A 21,444-nucleotide genomic window follows, 5' to 3' on the forward strand; every position below is an offset into this window, starting at 1 on the left:
GGACCATCGGAGCCCACAGCCAATCAGGGAGGGGAAGCTGCCCGCGGGAGGGCTGCAGGCAGAGGGCGGTAGCGGCCGCCCCGCGCGCCGCCTGCTGGGAGCAGCCTCCGCCGCCAGGGGTGGCGCCCGCGCCTCGGCCTGGCGCGCTGTGCGCATGCGCGCCGGTGTCGGTGTCGGTCGGCGGCAGCCGTGCAGCTGAGGGGCGGGGTGAGGCGGGCGGCCAGGGCAGGGCCGGGCCGGACCGGGCGATAAGAGCCGGTGCGGGCTCGCCTTCCGCCTCAGTACAGTTGGGCGGCTGCGGTCGGGCCCGTGCCGGGGGTGGCTGTGGTACCGCCGTCGCCGTTCGGCTACGTAACTCTCTCCGGCGCGGAGCGCGGCCCTTCCCGTCCCTTCGGGCCCAGTGGTGGCGATGGGTTCGCGGGCATCTACACTGCTGCGGGACGAGGAGATCGAGGAGATCAAGAAGGAGACGGGCTGTGAGTGCGGGGCCCTGAGGCGAGGCGGGCTGGGCAGCGCTGTGGGGGCTGGGCGCGGGGCAGCGCCCTGTCCCTCAAGCCGCCGAGGCGCTTCGGCCAGCCGCGCCGCTGTCTGTCCCCTCGCGGCTGCGCGCCGAGCCGTGCTCCGGAGGGCCGACCCTGCCCGGCGGCGGGAGATGAGGGCGACCACTGCCTTCCTGGCTGGGCAGTGTCTGGTCCCAGCCGGCCCTGGGCTGGGACCGTGTTGTCCCAGCTACCGGGGGCGGGCATGCCTTGTAGGCCTGCGGAAACCTGGGAAATGCCTCTTCGTTCGTGTCGTCGTCCCCGTGTCCGTGTCCCCCCGTCCGTCCCCCTCCGCCCCGTGCTGGTCGCCGCGCAGGAGCGGCCCCGGGGTGATGGGGCCCGGGGCTCTGCCGTTCTCCCGCTCGCTTAGGGCCGGCAGCAGCTGCCGGCTGTAAATACAGCTGCTGGGGAGCTGAGGTGTGCTTTGGGCTGGCTTAGACGCGACAGGGGCAGCCGCGGGGGCTGGTACGTGCTTGCTTGGCAGAGTAGAAAGCGAAATCTGTCACCCAGTCAGCTGGGATCTGCGAGTGCCCTCGGTTCCTGGCCGCGCTAGGGTTGCAGGAGAGACCTCGCGTGGGAGCCGTTACTCTGGGTTAAGGATGGGAAGATCGTCTGTACAACGGCATTTAGTGAAAGCCGCTCACTCCCCTGGGTGGGAAGAGAGAGGAGCGGTGCTCTAGGTATCTGCAGTATTGCCTTCGCACAGAGACAACTAGTTGGATTTCAAAGACTTGTCAGTCTGTGTTTCTGGTGCTGGTGTTTCCCTCCAGCAGCTGTTTTTAGCCCAAAAAAGCTCCCCTTGTATAGTAAATTTTTTCCAAATGTTATTTGTTTCATAGGCTATCGCTAAAGTTGTCTTAAGGGTGTTCAGAATGAATGCGGAGAGGCATTTAAAACATAAAGGAACTTGTGAAAAGTTGTGTATGGTTAACTAAAAAAAGTTAGATTTCCTGTACTAGCCAGCAATTGGGAGAGCATTATTCAAGCTGGACTGTAATATATAGCTACTTTACGCTATAGTATTTGATCAAGTTGTTTTCCATAAATATAAAATACCTTAGAACAGGTAGATCACAGTGTTAATTTGACTGATAGAATGGTTGCCTGTCTCAGAATTCTAGCAAATACTGAATGATAGTAAGTGGAGGGAGTCCTCAACTAATTGAAGAGGGGAGGTCATAACATCACTGGTGTTTCCCCCCCCCCCCCCCCCCCCCCCCCGACTTCGGGTAAACAAGGTCTTCCCAGATCATGTTTTTTTTTCCTGCTTATGCTTGCTGATCTGTTCTTGCCATATGCAAATACTTTCCTCGGTTTTCTTTCCAATATAAATGGTGTTATATATTAATTTTAGGTGATAGTTTATTTGTGTCAGGAAAGTGAGTGGCTACAGGAAAGAAGTGGAAGAAAATTAAGACCGTACTGGCTAGAGTAATAGACAGCTGAGTGAGTTAACATAGTTTCCATGATCCTTTTTCCATCTGTCAAGAGAACCTTCTACAGGAAGGCTATGATAAACAAGTAGGCATGTCAGAGTGTACTTATCCAGTAAGAACTTGCTGGTGTTCTGGGGTTTTTTCTTTTTATTCACAAAGATCATAGAGTAACAGTAGCCTCACCTCATTTATAAAGATGCTTCAAAAACCAAACCCTATATCTGGAATGTTACTCTAAAAGGCTTTACTTTTTTCCCCTCATGACAATATTTATTGTCAGTGGTGCCTTATTCTTAGAATGTTACTTGCATGATAGTTAAATACCAGTAAGATGGCTATATAGGCAGTCTAAGCAGTAAAACCACTTGACTCTAGCCTCTAAATGCTTTTGTTCTGTCTTCAAAGTGGGGAGCTGTTTTGCTGATCGAGGATGCCGATTAAACTCAGACACCAGAGTGAAAAGAGTAGGTTTATTTTACTGTTAATACTTAAAGGATATAACCAAGTAATACCAAAAATAAGTAATAATTAAGTGTACTATTCTGTATTTTTCTTATTACTGCATACAGTTAATTATAGAAAATAAGAACAAGCAAGGTAATGCACCTAATCATTACTACACAAAGGGGAGAATAGTGATTAAGAAGGATCCATCACTGCTTGCATACGTTGCCAACATCCAGACCCGCAGGTGCTGGGGAGCCCCAGTTGCAGCGGGGATTTGGAGAGCCTTTCCCTGCGAGTGGGAAGTCCTACGCGATGTGTCCATCCGTAGGTGAGGCATCCAAAGCTGTGGCAAGAGGGTCCAGCCTTACATATCAAAAATCAGCAAGTCAGAATGACCTGCGCTTTTCTTTGAGTGGAAACATCTGGTTTCATCCTCCTGTTGGATTCCACCCAAAACCTGGCCAGGGCTCAGGAAGGGAGAACCAAGGGAGTTTCTAACAAGACCAAACACTTGGGTTCTCAGCCTTGAACAAGGCTGAACAAGGGAAGTTGGATACACATTCTTACAGCATTTCATCCTCACTACTAATTACACTTTGTCTAAGCTACATCTTTCACTAGTGAGCATACATATTTTGTTAATGATCAGATACTAATTAATAAATGCTAATGGTAATACAGATTTTATGAATTAGCAGATATTAATAATGGGTAATGTTTGGTTGTGAGGCTCATCTAGAGGTCAACTTTGTTTCAGGGCCTATTATTCAGGCCCTAGCACTACAGGAGCTTAAGGTTGTCATCAGTGGGTTTAAGCTTTGAGGCCTGAGTTTAGTTCAGTTGTGTTTTTGCTACTCAGTTTTATAAGTTTTACCACTTTGTTAATCAAGCATTGCTAATTTCTGACTCATGCTTGTTTGAATGTCTCGTTGACTTTATCAAACTCCTCCCCAGCCTGTATCCACAGTCTAGGAATGTGATTTTCCTCTGCCTTTAAACTTCTCTAGGTAGATGGAAAATTCCACCAAGCTCTTAGTGCTGTTATACACTTCATATAGGTTCAAATATTTATATAAGGTACAAGGTGGGGGAAAAAAAACCCAGGACACTAGTTTATCTGGAACAAAGTTCATGGAGAGAATGTGAAGTTAGTGTTACTGAATAGAGTATCCCATGTTTTGTTAGAAACTTGATGCTGATAAGTTTGAGAAAGGGACTTTGTAGAGGTGGAAAAATTTGGCAGTACTACATGTCCACCTTAAACTGATGTTCTGGTAAGTGCTCCTAAGGTTTCTGGTTTTGGCCTCCTTACTGTGAAACATGACTCCTTCAGCTCATGTGGGATAAGTGGGAAGCACAGAACAGAACATTTAACCAATTCAGTTGAGTGCAACTGTGGAATTATATGACTTTTCACTTGTTCCATTTTATATAGCACAAAACTGAATAGCTGATGATACTAATGTGAGTGATGAATCACATGTTAATGTTCTTTCTCTGAAGAGATAAAGATATCTTTTAGGGGACTTGAAGCATAGTCTTTCAAAAGCCATACAATGACACTTAATCTCTTGAATTAAATCTAAGTTTGGATTAAAAGTCTATATTATTTTTTTTATGTTGTGGTGAAAAACACTTCTTACTGTAATAAGTTCAGAAACATCTGCAAAGGTAATGTTTCCAAGAACTGGGGAATAATGCATCCACTAAAAAAACCTCTACTTAGTGACAGAAAGTCTCCATCAGATTCTCAGTAACAGGTGCTAAGCCTCAAGTTGACAGTCCTAAATCTTATATAATGTTGTACGGAAATTGTTTGTTTTGCATATAAACATTTTGAAATTTGAGTTTGAAAAAACCTTCAAGTAGTCCTAATTGCTTTTGTATTTCAGTAACAACTACAAGAAACAGATGAGGTCCAGGGTGTTGCTTGTCTGCATTCTGTTGCAAGCTTTTGGAAAGCCATTGGAATGTAACAGTATTCAAACTATTTGGTTCACACCCTTTGTTCCCATGCTTTGAAGCAGTCTACCTAAGGATTAATAGTAAACTATTGCTCATATTGTAGTTTAGGAGAGAAAATATTTTAGTGGTAAATGGTGATGGATTTTCTGATGGATATTTATGTATTTTCTAAGTATATAAATGTATATGAGCTTACACTAATGTTTTAGACAAGAGTTTGAGTGTCTAATTGCAAAAAACTTTCTAATAATAGAAGTAAAATAGAGGTTACAGCTTGTATTCTAGAAGTCTTGGCTTAAATTTTTAGAAGGACCTTAGTGGGCAGCAGCATAGAGAAAATCATATTTCATCTAGCTTTCAGCCTTAACGTTTGATATTAAGAAGCAGTCATAAATTGCAGGTCTTGTTTCTGGTTCTCCTGAATGGTCAGTAGGCAATAGCAAAATCTTTATTTTTGTGTGAGAAGGCTCTGAAAAGTGTCTAGTGATGCAGATTCTGTGAGGGATGAGAACCAAGAAGGAAATTTTGAAAGAATAAAGTGGTGGACCCGAATCATCCTCCTTTCCCGTATAGCTATGATAGGCTTTTTGTCTAGTATGACGGTAACAAAAACACCTCTTCTCCTGTCAATAGCTACATACTATTTATCACATACTAGCTGTTACGGAGGAGTTCCAAAAATGGAGTTGCTGATATTAGTTTGGAAATGGTAACTGAATAGAATTCTCATCACTTTCTTTCCAAGGAGGAGTGGGAGTACATGGCTTCTTATTGGATATGTAACTCCAGGCTATTCTTTTTTCATCATCGGTTGTTGTTATTGCCTATCATATCTAAAACACTAAATCAGACATGCAGGAATTCTAAGTCTTTAGAACACTGGTGCCTGCTTTCTCTGTGTTTGTTGCTTAACTTGAAATTGAGCAAGCTGCCCAGTCTTACTGTAGAGAAGTTGTCTTAGGTGGAACTGAGCAAATTGCCCAACCCTATGCAAAGAATGAAAGTTGCCAAGGAGAGAAGGAAAAAAAAAAAGGCCAGTTGCTGGCAGGTCATCCTAAAGGAGGGAGCAGTTGAACCTAAACAAATAGCATGGAGAAAGAACAAACCTGAAAAAAAAAAAATATTGCCTCTGTTGTCACAGAACAGCCAACTGCTGTGCAACCTGTTCCCAAATAAGTTTTAGCAAGTAACAAAAGCATTGTACGTGTCCTGGTGAAGGCTTTTAAAACAACTGAATCCGAAAATGACACTAAGTCCTAGTTTAACAGTGTAGAAAATCACACCTTTACTGAGTAAATGTTAAAATTCAATTCAGTCTTATTTCATGTATTTATTAACTTCATCTCAAGAGGCTCTGAAAAGCCAAGATCTTCTGTAGGGCATTCTTTCAGTGTAAAAGGAATTGCTATTCTAGATAGGTTTAACCCGCTCCCATCATGGACTGTTCTGAAGATGTAGATGTCTGGTGTCTTGGGTTGTCTAATATCTTGGTAATGTTGACAGTATGATGCTAAGCTTAATACTGGCTTTGGAATTTCTGTTTCAAATTGCAGGTTTAAAAAGTCTGCATTAGCTTTCTGCTTGCTTTGTGTCCCAACTCCCTCCTGAACTTCTTTAGAAATAAGCTTTTTGACTTTTAACTCAGTGTCCTAGAAACCTGGGAATTACTTTAGCGAACCCCAAAATGAACAAACTGTTTAGATTCAGGCAGTCCTGTAAAGGAAGAAAAGTGATCAGGTGTAAAGTCTCTCTTACTTTCCTTATGCAGAGAAACTGAGTACAATTTCCATCTTTAGATGGAAAAAGTCAACAGTAGTAGAGATAAGCAAAAGGGAAAGAAAGATACTACTGCAGAGGTCTGTGGTGTCATGAACAATGTAGAGGTCATCAGTGGAGTTGTCTGTGTCCAGATCATTTCTAACCATAAGGGAAATACAGTGGAACTGTGAATCAGCTATTGTTTTCTTTTTAATTGCCATTCACTGAACCAAAGAATATTAGAGACCAAAAATATAAACGCGTAGAAGGCAGTTAGCCACGTTTTTGAAGAATGGCCTTATTTGTGGATTCTTGAATATTAAGATGTAATTTATAGCTCACAAAGCCCCTAAACTGCTGATTGCTATGTTCTTCAAAATTAACTTGTTTTGTGTAATCTTTTTTTGAACAGTTTCTGACAACAGAGTAGTTCAGTGTAATGAGGTCTGTCCCTATGAGAAATCATTGACATGCTAATTTGTGTTTCTTCTTTCTTTTTTCTTCAGTCTCCCACAGTCAAATCACCCGCTTGTACAGTCGCTTCACCAGCTTAGACAAAGGAGAAAATGGCACTCTTAGGTGGGTATCCACTCGTTCAGCTGTCCTTGCATTGACACACATCTGTAATGGTGGCTTGCTGTCGCAGGATGCCTGCACGTTTTCCTCGTGTGGTGAATCAGTGAGGCTATTATAACAGGTTCTTTCATACCTACCGTCTACATGGACATTCAAGTTTGTTCTCTTTTATGAAAGGTCAGGAGAAGTCTGATGGTTGAACTGAGGTGCTCTAAATACCGACTGTCTTTACTGTAGTGCTGAAGGTTTGTAGCATTTAATACAAGGAAGGTCAGGTTTGACATTCAAGGTCTCACAACAAATGTTCAGAAATGTGAAACCATGTTTTTAGATTGTTATTTCTTACCTTTCTTTATATGTTGCTTCTAATAATTATTATAAGAATGGTTCCACTATGTTGTCTTCATCCTGGCTTTCATAACAAAAAGATCATTTATAATTTTGGGACCATGGGCTCTTAATTGTTTTTGATACCCAGTGTCTTCTAACACTACTTTGATGTACAAGCCCTTTACTATACTTAACTCTTCACCTCTTTTTGTACACCCATGTCTATTAGTATGCTCAGAAATAAAAAGAAAGAGCTGGAACTGAGTCACTGTGACTAAACAAATACACATTTTAATCTTTAAAGTAGTAGTGTAGGATATTCCAAGGCCTTTAAAGTGTTTGTCTTCTGTCTACAATTTGAAAACTACAGACATGAAATGGTTTCTTTCAACTTATGATGAAATAAAGATGAGGTTTAAACTTTCTGCAAAACATTTTTCACTTTAATGGACTGAGTCTGCTGGAAAGAGTATTCTCAACTGAAAGGTAAACTCTAGTGGGATGAATGCCTGTTAAAATATGTCTCTGCCTGCTTTCTTCTCTAGCCTTCCCCATTCTGGTTATATTGTGTTGGTGTTGGTTTGCGCTTTATTTACTGAACTAATTATGAATTCTGATTCTATTAAATTGCTTATTATTCTCTTCTGATGTTGCCTACAGATTACATTAATATTATGAAGGGTATGACAAAGAGCAGCTGTCCATGATTGCACCAGGGGTGCGATTTTGCGACCATCATAGTTGGGCTAAGACCATACTGCCACTGAAGGTCTGTTGCTTTTCTGTGTTGATGCTGGTACTCAGGGCTCATCTTTGGAAACTAACCTAGAGCTTTGAAAGCTTACCAAGCAAAACAACAGAAAAGGAATCTGATCAGTTTTTGGGTGGGTTTTTTCCCCTTCACTGTATAGCTGCATATGCCAGAACCAATACACAGGGAAGCTGGGGAGAACGCAGGAGAGGGTAGGAAGGGGAAAGGGACTTTGTAGCATAGTATGTGGGGTCTGGCTGGGAGGGAGTTAATTTTTTTTCATAGTGACTCCATCCCAGTCAAACCCAGTAAACATAGATTCAGTGATCACCTGGGGTTTTGTATATGATATTGCAAAATGTGATTTTTTTTTTGGGATGTGCTATAAAAGCTAGACCTACCTATAAACCAACCTAACTGTAAAGCCAGAATCACTGCTAAGAAGATGAAGGTGACAAGTTGTAAGATACACTGTCTACTGCCGGCTTACTGCTGTTTCCTTTCCTGAAGGAAATACGCAGTTCCTTCTGGTGCCACAAATTGCTGACTTCTCAGTTAACATTTAAGTAACTGGTTGTGGAGTTGTACTGTAAACAGGACTACTGAGTGATTATTTTTGGTTAAAAATACTCTCCCTCCCCTTTTGGTTTGTATAGATATTTTTAAGCTGACTGACTCCAGTGATTTGGACTGTGGCTGTACTGTAAATATCTGGACTTGCATAGCTGAAGGGATGACAAAACAGATTGTGGGTGTGGAAACAATTGGGATGGGATGGGCAGGAACTTCTTAAGCCCACTCTGTCACCGAAGCCGATGTATCATATAAATTGTGGTATTGGCTAATTGGCAATTGTGACATACAGATCAACTGATGATATTGTAGGTAAGGTTAATACAACTTGTGGCTCAAAATGATATTACTTGAAAAACAACACTAACAGCCTTTTCAAACTTTGCACATGGGTTTAGTCTTCACTGATGAATACAGGTGATGGCTGCCAGTCTAGCACAATTTGAATCTAGCACACATTCTTCCTCAACTCTTCCCTCCAACTTTAAATTCACCTGAGTCCATAAAGTTTTTATAAACTTCAAAGTGATTGTACTCAGTTTACGTAAGAGGAGTAATTAATTAAATATGCTATGAATGTCTGTTGCACAATGCTTAGTTTCATAGTGTTATGTACCAGGAGGAGTTTGACTTTCATTGTTGATAATCACGTGGTACTTGGGAAAGGAAGTGAAGCTCGTTTGGAAAATCCCAGCAACTGTGCAAGCTGTGATCCATTAACTTGCAGTCTTGGCCTCTAAGCATAGCCTGCTCCCAAATGTGGCAGACTTAGTGGTGTTCAAAATTTAAAACCTGTCCTGCCACCCACAATATGTGGAAACCATTAAGTTTAAGTAATGGAAAACTACTTCCTGAAAAAAACAATGAGGAGAGAGTAAGAACTACAGCTCGGAAGGTCATAAATGTTGGTTTCTGAAATACTGGTCAAAGAGAACTTGCTACTTTGAGACAAGCAAGATGAAGTTACCACTTGCTTACTACTGCCAAGCAGTTTAGGAGGCATGTCTTCTGTTTGTTTCCTATGAGTGATTGTTTCTGTAAGGATGACTTACACCTTTGACTTGCAAATCAGACATGGCAGAAATCACTCATGTGACTATGATCAGGAGAGGTGTTAGGCGGTTCTTTATGGCATGAAATAAATCTTTAAATGTGTATCACCCTTCTGAAGAAGGGGAAAAGCTGTGTTGTTGTCCTTATCTATGTATTAAAAATGGGCAAGGTAAACAGCACTTTCTACAGAAGTTCTGGTAGATGATGATTAATCCTGGTGGTTAGAGAAGACAGGTAGTTTATTCTGAAACTATAATCCAAAGCTGAAATCTTTCCTAGCCAGATGCTTCTATTCAGTTGTCATGGTTTAACCTCAGCTGGCAACTAAGCACCACGCAGCTGCTCACTCACTCCTCTTACCTCCTAGTGGGAGGAAGAGGAGAATTGGAAAAAAGTAAAACTCGCAGCTTGAGATAAAAATGGTTTAATGACTAAAATATAATGATAGTAATGAGAAGGAGTATAGTTAAAAAGGCAGAGAGAAATAAAACCCAAGAGAAGACAAGTGATGCACAACACAATTGCTTAGCACCTGCTGACTGATGCCTGAGCAGCGATCTGCCCTTCCTGGTCAACCCCCACCCCAGTTTATATACTGAGCATGATGTTCTGTGGTATGGAATAGCCCTTTGGCTAGTTCAGGTCAGTTCTCCTGGCTATGCTCCCTCCCAGCTTCTTGTGCACCTGCTCACTGGCAGAGCAGGGGAAGCTGAGAAATCCTTAACTTAGGATAAGTGCTACTTAGCAACAACTAAAACATCAGTGTGCTAATAATGTTATTCTCACACTAAATCCAAAACACAGCACTGTACCAACTACTAGGAAGAAAATTAACTCTATCCCAGCCCAGATGAGGACACCAGTGTACCTATGTGCAGTTTCAAGCTACTTTGTTTTTATAGCGTTACATAAATGAGGTGTGAGAAGGGTATTGGAGACAAAACTTCATATGCCTTGTTTTGGCTTTCCCCTTATCCTCTGAATGACTACAGCCATGATTACTTATTAACTCTTATCAAGTCTTTAAAAGTGTAGAAAAATGTTACATTTTTCCTTAGCTTCACTTTTCCTAAACAGAATGTGTAAGCTCCCTCAGACTTGCCCCATCTGAGTGGAACTAGGTTGTAAAAGCCAGGACAACACTGTTCCTTTGAAAATTCTTTTGTCACCTTTGATTTCAATATTGTGATGTGTTGAGTTGCCAGAACAAAAGGTTGGTACCCTGGATGTCTGTAGCCACATCTATATTGTGAAATCTGGAAGCATGTTTGTTTTGCCTACATCTTAACTATAGGTCAGCAGGAAGCCAGTGTGCATGTTTTCTTTACATTCTGATTTCCAAGATGAGGACATTGAAGCATATGACCAAGATAACTATATGCTTGCTTCAGTGAGTCTCCTTGTTGGGCTGGTACTGAAGTGTACACCACACAAGAATAAATCTGCTCCAGAATTTATCTACTAGTATAAGTACCTCTAGACAGACACATACAGAGCTATAAAAAGGAGATACTTGTCTAAACTGCTACTTGTGCATGTAACTTTTGCGTCGAGCCTCCCACTTACAGTAGTTCCTTCTGCACGGGGGAAATGACAGGTTAAGCACCTCAGAAGTTTTTTTTTACTGTACAGCAGTTGGTATGGTCTGGGGAGTGTGAAAGGAGGAAGGGAAGGTAAGTGTTCTGAAAGCTGATACGTGAGGAGAATAGATGTGCTGAGCTGTTTGTGTATATCTTATGCTTATGAAAGCTGTTCACAAGACGGTGTCTCCTGGAGACCTTCAGAAAGCCTCTGGTCCTGAGAGAAGGGTAACAAGCTAGCCAGGCCATCTGTTGGTCTTCGCCAGTGAATTGTATCATCTCAGTCTGGAAAGGTGTCAGGCTTTTTCTTACTAGTTCAAACTGATATTGCAAGATTTCAAAGTAAAATGTAAAATGTAGCTCCCTGAATGTGGACTTCTTTACCTTTGCTTAAGAAAATGCACAGGATTTCTAGCTTTGTCTAAAACAGACAAGACAAGCGAGATACGGGTACTGCTATAGTCTATACTTCCATCCTTGACCATGCTTTGTTCACACTGCTTTCCCCCCCTCCCCCACCTTGCTCATCTGATCACCTTTACTTTTAGCATACTTCTTGGCCTAATGTTTATAAGCCAATTACTCCTCTGATAATTAAGCAATGTTTAAAATTTGTGTAGAGCATGTGTAAAGATGAAGTTAGATGAGGTGGCTGACACAGCTGTGAAAGAGGAGGATATCCATCCTCTTTCCCTGTCATTTCTCCAGTCTCCCAGCACCTCTTTGTCAGCCATGGTGCTGTTAGATTCTTGAAGTGTTTTGAACCACTTTGAGTTGCTAATTCAACAGAAAGATAATTGGGAGGATGGAGAGGAGGAAGGTGAGGAGCTTTTTTGGGGGTTAATGAGATACATTAGACTGCCAAAAGGTTTGATGAATGACAAAGCTGATGTTAGCAAGGGAAGGGAACAATGAAACCTCTTCAGTTACTTGTTAAATCTGTTTGACCATCTTGCATGATACACCTTACTACTTCTAATTATTTCCCCTTTTGAAGTTATTTCTTGTTATATCCTCTGGACATTTTTCATTTCATCTACCACTTCTGGTTTGCATATGGTTTGTTTTCTCTCCGTTGTTTTACTTCTCTCAGCTCTCGATCCCTACCCCCCTCACCCCTGTTGAGGGAACAGTACTTTCTGCTAATATCTAGAAGTAAAAGAAGGATGAACAACCAGAAATAAAGGAAGAAAAAACAGCTCTAGTAGGTTTCTTGCAGCCTTTGGGGTAAGGCAGAGCCACCTTTATGGCAGGGATCTGCTGTGTGCCTTGGAGGGTGTACTCATGCTTAGAAATACTTGTCTTGGAATCTACAAATTCCTTACTGCAGAGTATGTCTAAGTGTGCGTGCACTGGCATATATATTAAATGGTTGGCCTGCATAATGGTGACATGCAGTTAAAGGTTGCTTTGCACGTTATGTTTAAGCAAGGATTTAACAGAAGCCAGGTTCCTGGAAAGATATGTTAAAAGAGCCTTGTTGCTACGGCACATGAACGTAGAAGTAGACAGCATCAGATTTCCTGTAAACTCCAGCCTCAACCAGGTGAAGTTGGTCCCTAATGACTGCAGGAAGCCTTGGTTTATAAAGTGGAGAATAACTTGCATCATGCATTCATTTACTTTTATGGCTGTTGCAGCTATTTCAATTATAACAGTCACTCAGTAATGTGCTCTTAATAAGCAAAAATGGTCTATTGCAATTCTGATAATGACAGGACAAATAGATTTGAAACCTGGGGAGTTATTTGTGGTTAATTGTTAATCTCCTGTTAGAAAGCAGAACAACTGGAGGCTGAAATCCTGAGTATAAATTGAGACTTAATACTAAGAAAAAATGATATGCAAGTAAAAAAGTCTGAAACATTAGGATTTTGCTCTAAATGGAAGAGAGGCCAGTTGCTGCTTTTAGCTTATAAATGGTAGCATTGACACAGAAGTCCTGTTAAAATTTTGTTATGAGGACATAGGCTTTCCACATCACTGTGTCTCCTGTCTAAATTGCTAATGCATACTTTGCCTTTCAGCTATAGCTTAAAATACAGCAGTCCTGAAAGGCCTGGTAATGAGCTTTTACAGTTAACATACAGATGTTAACTTTGCCTATTAAAAATAATTCAGACCTGGTCAGAGCAGAAGTTTGCTGGGATAGCTTAAAAATATGGTCAGGTTGCTCCGTTGGAAGGTCAAACAGTTTAACCGTGCTGTAACAGAGGTATTTATAATTGGGACTCTTAACAGTGCTGTGGTGCGACTGGGTGCAAGGAGTGCTAATGCATTTTAAACTAGAACGTCTTGCTTCTGTGCCTTTCCCAGGCTAGACTAGTAATAAGGTTAGCTATTTCCTTTTTTTCCCGTGTCTTTAAGATCACAGTAGGAGTTTAAATCTATTTAAAAGGCTTAAATAATCTCAAAGTCTGTTGGTGTTTACTTTACTCTGCCAATTTTCTGGTGTAATGACATGAATTGTTGCTGATTCATTTAGTGAGCACAGGTTTCAAAAGTAGCAAACATTTAGTAACCAAGTTCGAGATTTTGATCCAAATTTCAAAATCAGCAGGACTACATTTGACTTGAAGGGGATTGCCAGTGTTTCTGGAGATTGGGCGAGAAATGTCAAGCTACGTATTCAGACAGAATAGATTTTCTTTTTTTACAGCCTTACGCCATTGCTGTTATCTCTGCAATTTAAAACCTAAATGGTTATGGAGTACATCTTGTACTAACTGATGAATTGCTGTGCTCTGTTGTAGTGGGGAGGAAAAAAAAAACAACCCAAAACCACACCTGTTGACCAAAGTGTTCACTAAGGCACACTTGGTGTGTCTGCCTTGGTCAGACCAAGATTATCCCACTTCCCCATTAGTGACATTGTAATAGGTTAAAAGAAAAAAAACAATTAGTGCAACTCTAATAATAGAAAGAATCCTATGTTCATGTCATACTGATCTAAAATGTGTTTATATCGGTACAGTTCATGATGTCTTCCAGATCAGAAAAAGCTGTAACAATGTAAGCATAGCTATGCTTATACTGTGTACATGTAATCATGAGCAGAAAGGAGAATGGCTGGCAAGAGCAGTGAGTATTTGCAATGTACTGGAGAAGTTACATCTGGCGTACAGGCCCCCATCAAAGTCTAAATTTACTACTTTAAAATAGGGTGCTGCTTGGTTGAAGCTAAATAATCTGAAATTTGGCATTTATAATAAGATCTAAAGTTGTTGCATTAAACAAAAAAAATTCTCTGTGTGGTATGTTTGGAGGTGTATGGTGTTGTCCCAAAATCTGGGAAGGGGTAGTCTGGAAAAATCATGCCAACTCAAATGATTCAGTACCAAAATAATTATTAAAAAAAAAAGTAATTAATTTTTATTTTGAAGCCATATTTCCCCTCAAAGCCATTTCAGAAGCTTTCCTTTCCTTAAATTGCAAACTAGTTGGCATCATTACAGGAAGGTTTCTAGCACAAACAATGTTAGCATCTGAGAAGTGCTGTTAACATGATAAATGAACGCTGCTAGTCTGTAATGTAATAGAGGCTTGGCGTTGTCTTTTGTTTTGTTTTGTGCCATTAGTCATAGGGAAAACATGATTTAAAGAGCTACATTTTAAAAACCACCAAGTGTCTTGCAGCAGAAATAGAACCCAACGGATGTTTTACTGTGAATTCTTTTTAAGCAACTCTTTCTCCTCTGACTTCAACTTTATGCAGACTTGTGTTCTTGCTTTATTTAGCCGTGAAGACTTCCAGCGGATTCCAGAGCTTGCCATCAATCCACTGGGAGACAGAATTATCAATGCCTTCTTTCCAGAGGGGTGAGTTCCAACAGACTGAATTTGCGAGCAGGCACAAAATGAAGTTTTGATAGGAGTGAAATGCTGACAATTAAAGCACAGAATTTGAATTTACTAATAGCTGAACGCCTCAAACACCACAAAATGTGTGAGGGTACATTGTTTCCTCAGCATGTTTTCACTCTGTAATGACAAATACTTCACAACCTTACAAGAGTTTTGTGTGCTTTATTCATTGACAAACTCAGACTTCATGTCGCAGTTTTCCATTCTTTTTGCTCTGCTGCTGAACACTTCTAAAGAAAGTCAAGGGCAGGTATGGACTTTGGTTCTTAAAGCAAACTCGTAGCAATACTATTTTATGCTAAGTAACCAATTCAGTCTTGTTTTTCACCTTTTAGCCTCTAAGCGTACATTTGTTATTAGATCAGCTTTTTTTGTTTGTTTAGTTTTTGATGACATTTAACATATAGTTTATGGCACTTCTAACATAAATCCAAAGAGATGATCAAATTTTCAGTACTGTCTCTCTTCACTGTACCTCTCTAGATTGTTCTATGGGATCTGGTGCTGTTCTTGAGCACATTTGGCATTACTGATTGGTGAGGATTGGATTGTCTAATCAAGTCATACCAGCTAATACCCGGCAGGGTTTCCTGAATAGAAAGCAGGAGTCCTGGAAAGTACTTATGTAGCTGGTTCCCACAGAAACTCTAGAGAAGAGAGCTATTTGTCAGAGAGCAGTGGGCAGTGGCTGCCTCACAAGCAGGAGGCAAAGGTGACAGCAGAGCTGGCAGGGGCGATGTACTCACTGACAAAGGGCACAGCACCTGAACAGGAAATGTAGAGCAGGTGCAGTGACTGTTGTCACATCAGCCAGCAGTCCAGTGGCTGCCAGACAAGTTGGCAGTGGCGAAGCAAGTCTTAGGTGTGTCCAGGGAATCAGGGTCCAGATCAGCAAGATACATTACCAGACTCAGGCACAGCTGCAGAATAGCTCAGGCAAGAGCCAAGGGTGAGAACTTCAGTGTAAATAAAGCTAGCAGGCAAGGGGAGGAGAGCCCTCCACAAGACTTCTCATGGCTTTTTTTTTATACATCATGCTTCAAAACAGCATGATCCCAGGTTGCAGCTGCACTGTATTGGAGCTGGGTTTGAGCATAGGCAGCCAAACCCTGGGGAGGTGGGACTGGGAGAGTCTACATGGTGTTAATACTTTAGACATTCATACTCTTCATTACTGAAAGAAAGAACTTGTATAAGCTGTACTAAAACTGACCTGTTGAAATGCTTACGCAGAGAGGACCAGGTGAATTTCCGTGGATTCATGAGGACACTAGCCCACTTCCGACCCATAGAAGATAATGAAAAGAGCAAAGACCAGAATGGACCAGAACCACTCAACAGCCGAAGTAACAAGCTCCACTGTAAGAAATGTGAACCTTCCTATAGAAGCAATTATTTTTCTTTTTTTGTTTTTCTGGGAAGGGAGTGAAGGGGCTTGGGATCTTCTGTGCAGTCATTCCCTGTAGATGATATCCTCTAACAGCTGATTTTCTTTAACTTACAAACTTAGCTGTTCAGAATGTCAACAATTGACCCATTCTTGTACTGGAATTTGGTGGAGTTGATTGAATCTCAAGTAATGTAGCTGCTTTTCCAAATGTATCGTAACAGAAGGGTTTCAAAATAGTTTGCATCCAAAGTTATTTCAGATTTAGAAGCCACATCCCATACATGAATGGGCTTTTCTGCTTCTTTCTCCAGTCTTCCATATAATATAGTGCGTTTTCCTCACCTTCAGCTGAGTACTTTTCTTGAGTATTTGGATGTCTGCCTACAGTATATGAGCAGAATGCTCCTGCTCACTAATCAAAGTTGGCAACAGTCCTCAGAGCACCTAAAATTTCTGTTGTATCTCATCCAGAATATAGTCAAAGGGAATGAATGGTAATGTAAAAATGGTTGGCTCTGAAGTTAAAGGATTGAATGAATTAGTGGTAACATGAATTTCATGGTGAATTAAAATTCTAAGCTAATTCTCTGACAATAATTTATTAATACTTTTTTTACATAAATGTATTGTTATGAAGAAAAATAATGGCACTTGAGTTAAACTGCTTATTCTTTTCTTCCCTGTAGTTGCTTTTCGGTTATATGATCTAGATAAAGATGACAAGATTTCCAGGGATGAGCTTCTTCAGGTAAGTAGCACAGGGCTTCTTTGAATGACTCTATCATGACCTTCTCTGTGACTTCACACCCATCTAGCATGAAGAGGGAAGTTAACAACAGTCCTCTCAAAAGAACTGAAGGAATTTGGTGGCTAATTGCTTATCTCTGGTTTAAAGCTTTAGATATGGTATGAGACTTTAATCTCATTTGGTAGCCCAGGCTGTTCTATCAGATGGGGAGTGCTAGATTCAAATTTAAGGCATAGTGCTAGGCTAAGCAGATCCTGTTGGAAGTGATACCTAAATATCCAACAAATACACTAAGCCCCTTAAGAACTACTTTCTATGACTTTCAAAGGTGCTTCTGTCAGGACTTCACAGGGACAATCCTTGAGGTGGATTAGGTTGTTTGCCTGATACTCTGCGCATCCTCTCAATAGAATAAAACTTCTTGAAATTGCAGCAAAGGTAATCAAAGTTCATCAACACTGCATATATATGAAACTAGGCTTGAGCTGGGAGTAATTACATGCTACTAATCCTGGGAAGTAGACATGGCAATTTGTGGTTCCTGATGTAGGACAAGGGTTTCCTTTTGACTGAAACTGCCCTCTTGTATCTGCATAGAAAATGCTTTGCTAACTGTAGAGAGTAATGGCAGTTATAATTTGACCATACTTACAAAATTCCTGTAGGCAACTATCTCAAACAGCAGATACTCAATTGAATGTTATGTTTTGTGGGGGGGGAAAAAAATAGACAAAAGCATTGGAAAAAAAAGGTACTCATTCCTAGTTCCAAAAGCTTTCTCATACTTCTGCCTCTTCCTGCTGCCTAATAAAAAAGCAAGATTCTTTGTCAGAGGTGGCTACAAAAGGAAGCTGTCTTTCCTGAAAGCCTTGGTGTACAAAGCACAGATAGGAGTCTGTCTAGAAATTACTTCCTTGGAAATCCTCCAGGGTTGTTCTTGTATGATGTTATTTTCACGGTATACATGAGAAAAACAGCACTAAGAATACTTCTGTTCCTATGTCAATAATGGTTATTTTGTTTTTTTAAAAAAAAAATAAACCTGGGGACTTTTGTATGTTACAGGTATTACGGATGATGGTTGGTGTCAACATTTCAGATGAGCAGCTGGGCAGCATTGCTGACAGGACAATCCAGGAAGCTGACCAAGATGGAGATAGTGCCATCTCCTTTGCAGAGTTTGTAAAGGTTGGTAAACTACACTTTTACTTACTAAATGAAACTGCTCAGTAATGGGCAAGTCATTCAGACTTAAATGCAAATGGAAACAGAGAGGAAGTCTTTCAAATAGTCTTGCCTGCATTTGGGCAAAGCAAGCCTTCTGCTAGTTTTTTCTTCCCTTCTTTATCAGGACTTTTTTTTATACTGTCAGGGTGCTAATAATTAGTCCATATTTTCTTCATACTCTTACATAAGCTACAGCACTGAATATACTGCAGAATTTTCACTTTTTTTATTTTGCAACCACTTGCTACACAAGTAGCCTGACTAGCACAGTTATAACACAGCAATTTGTCTGCTATCGTTGTACTGATCAGTTTTCAGTTGTAGATTTTTATCTTAGTGACACAACTAATAGCAGTATTCAAGTTCCTAGCTCTAGTCCTTTGAATAACATCTTTTGTTAGTCAGAAATGGGTAATTGTAAGGAGCAATTACATAGTCAGTGGAAAAAGTTGTCCTATAGTAGAACAATTTCAACTACCTAATGGGATGGTATTGACAAGAGGAACCAGGCTTATCCTGGAGGTGGACAAAGACAGGACAAGAGGCAACAGAAACAAGTTCCAACATGGAAAATTCTGGTTAGCTGTAAGGAAAACTTTTTACCAAGAGGGTGATCATAGCTGCTGAAGATGTAGAACCTCCTTCCTTGGAGAGATTTAAAACTTAACTGGACAAGGCCCTGAGCAACCTGTAGGAGTTGAGTGAGTTGGACTAAAAGACCTCCAGAGGACTCTTCAAATATAAATTATTCTAATCTTGGAACAGTAAAGTCTACTGCCTGAAACAGCCTGGAGCAGCCTAATGTCTTCATACCTTGGTGTTAATAGCAGTTCAGTGAATGAAGTTTTTTACAATTATCTGTGTTAGTGATGCTGTGGTCTTGATTTTTAGCTCTTCAGTGACTGCTCCTGCCACTTCCTCTACTCTGTTCTCTCTTCTGTTTCCTGGCTGTGTATTCCCACACAGTCTAATTTTGGGAATCCAAGCCTTTCTGGGCTGTTGGCAGACTGAAACTGCATTAGTTAACGTTTTGGTTGACGCCTTCTTCCAGCTTTAATGGCTGAAGTTTCTTTCCTTGGAAGGACCTTAGTCTGGAATGAAAAATAGCAGTCTCTAGATGAAAGACTGGCATGCCAAATTGAAGACATCCCATGTTCCTGCCCATTTCCTCTATAGTAGAGTAAGAAACTTTGTAGGAGAGAAGTATGTACAGTAACTTAAGTAGCTGTTTCTGAATTCTGTTGCAGGTTTTGGAGAAAGTGGATGTAGAGCAGAAAATGAGCATTCGATTTCTTCACTGATGGATGGAGAACCTATTCCTTTCTACCCCTACTATATAATGAATAGAACTTCATTTTCTCCTTAGCACCTTCCCCCAGAGCATTGCTACTGGTGCATATACATCTCCAACCTCTCCCTGATTTGTTCTACCAATGTGAACATTCCCTGTGCATCAGGAACAAAGGGAAATGGCTGCCATGCAACTTGGAAAGGAGCATTTTTAATTTTTTTAAAATCTTTTCCTTCAGTTTTTTTTACCCTTTCTCCCTTGTCTCCTTCTGCACTACTGTTTCAGCAAAAATGTCTCTCCTTATGTACTGGTGTTTAATCTACAAACTGATTCTTCTGAGCTCTGAATCTGAGGATGGAAAAACTGGAACATGCCACAGAAGTGCCCTCTGAAAACATTTTGGAGACAAGCACCTACTCAAATACTAGGTGCAGTGATAATGATTCACTTCTGCTTCCAGTAGCAACATCACATTACAGCTGCCTCTTTTTTTTTTTTTTTCCCCTTTCCCATTTGGCTCTTTACATGCAGATTTGTTTCTTTGCTGCTTCCAAATCTGCCTTTTACTTGAGGACTTCTCAATTTCTATGGCTTCATTGTACAACTAGCACTGAATGCATGATGATAGCCTAGAGTACTTTAAAGTACTGTGAATAGATTTTATTCTTTGTGGGATGAATTCACAGGGACAATAGGAGAGTCTGTGGTGGAGACAGGCTGTGGTGTCCTCAAAAGGAATAGGAATTCTGCACTAAATCACTTAAATTGTTCCACTAACAGATGCAGAAACTTTCCTTTGAATAGTTTGCAGGCTTGACAGCCAGTGGACCATGAAGTGCCCTCTCCAGCTTGCTTTGCTCTAGCATCCCTCCTCTCATCAGGGTGGTTTTGCCTCTGAAAGTGTAAACTTGTTTACAAGTGTACATAATGCAAGAAAACTAACCATGCCAAAAATCTGGGCTTACAGTTCTGTCACTGCCCCCTGGTAATAGTGTCATGAAACAAAGTACTGATTTTTTTTTTTTAATCATAGTGGCCTGGATAATCAGTAGTTATTTTCCAGTACGGAAGTCCTGGTCTGTTAGATTTGTGTTGAGGGTGGTAGCTGTATTTATGAAAGCTCTAGCATAAGAATATATGAGGAAGTATGTATTATCCCAGATATTTCAGACTGTATTTCTATGCAATTCAGTACATTCACCCGTCAGCTTGAAGTGTAAAATTACCGCTGCTAAAAAAAAAAAAATACTTTTTGCAGATGACACACAAACTGACAGAATGAATAAAGGCAGTCATTCAGAGCCATCACGATCGCTTGCTAGCCGCGGCCCAGGCAGACGGCAGGGCTGCTGCTGCCAGGATTGCACGCGCAACCGGGTGGCGGGGAACGGGGGGGGGGCGGGGGGCGGCTGTTGCTGCGCGGTGAAATGGAGGACGGGGGAGCGGCAGCAGCACTGCTCCACCCTGGGGCTCTCGAGGGGAGCCCCCGCCCGAACGGGCCGTGCCGGTGAGGCACGGGGCTGACCCGGAGCACCGGTGAGAGCCGCACAGGCCTGGAGCAGCTCCCCACGGCCTGCACGGCGGCGGGGCGGGGCGGGCTGCCGCCAGCCCCGTAGCTGGAGGCGGGTGCCGGCAGGGCTGCCGGAACGGGTCCCTCCGCCCCTTTCCGTCCCGGGCCGGGGCCCCTCAGCCCGCGGGGGTGTGGGACAGGCGTTGGCGCCGCCGCAGCCCTTGGCGAGCGGCTCCTTTAAATGCTCGTGGAGGTCACCGGAGGATTTGCCCCAGGCCAGCCCTGCTCGCGCGGCTCGAGCCAATCCCTTCCCAGGCGCGTGCCCTCCCCGGGGCCAATCAGAAAAGAAAGCCTCGCAGGCGGGAGGCCGCCGTCCTTGATGGACGCGCGCTGTTGACCAATCACC

General features: G+C 41.8%; 1 protein-coding gene across 1 annotated transcript; it reads left to right on the forward strand.

Annotated features, from left to right (window-relative positions):
- The first annotated feature begins 178 nt into the window (after positions 1–178).
- CHP1 (calcineurin like EF-hand protein 1) lies at positions 179–20,833 on the forward strand. Its single transcript, XM_074824137.1, has 7 exons — positions 179–476; positions 6,652–6,724; positions 14,747–14,827; positions 16,106–16,233; positions 16,949–17,010; positions 18,076–18,198; positions 19,485–20,833. Exons 1-7 carry the CDS (start codon positions 410–412, stop codon positions 19,536–19,538), a joined length of 588 nt encoding a protein of 195 aa, XP_074680238.1. The 5' UTR covers positions 179–409; the 3' UTR covers positions 19,539–20,833.
- Positions 20,834–21,444: the final 611 nt, after the last annotated feature.

This window comes from Strix aluco, chromosome 4 (genome assembly GCF_031877795.1).
Source record: "Strix aluco isolate bStrAlu1 chromosome 4, bStrAlu1.hap1, whole genome shotgun sequence".
NCBI classification, from domain to species: domain Eukaryota; kingdom Metazoa; phylum Chordata; class Aves; order Strigiformes; family Strigidae; genus Strix; species Strix aluco.

Excerpts from the sequence above, each read along its gene's own strand:
- CHP1 (XM_074824137.1), top strand. The coding sequence starts at position 410 with ATGGGTTCGCGGGCATCTACACTGCTGCGGGACGAGGAGATCGAGGAG. Across the intron at positions 6,725-14,746 it reads GGAGAAAATGGCACTCTTAG|CCGTGAAGACTTCCAGCGGA; the intron begins GTGGGTATCCAC and ends TGCTTTATTTAG. Across the intron at positions 17,011-18,075 it reads CCAGGGATGAGCTTCTTCAG|GTATTACGGATGATGGTTGG; the intron begins GTAAGTAGCACA and ends TGTATGTTACAG.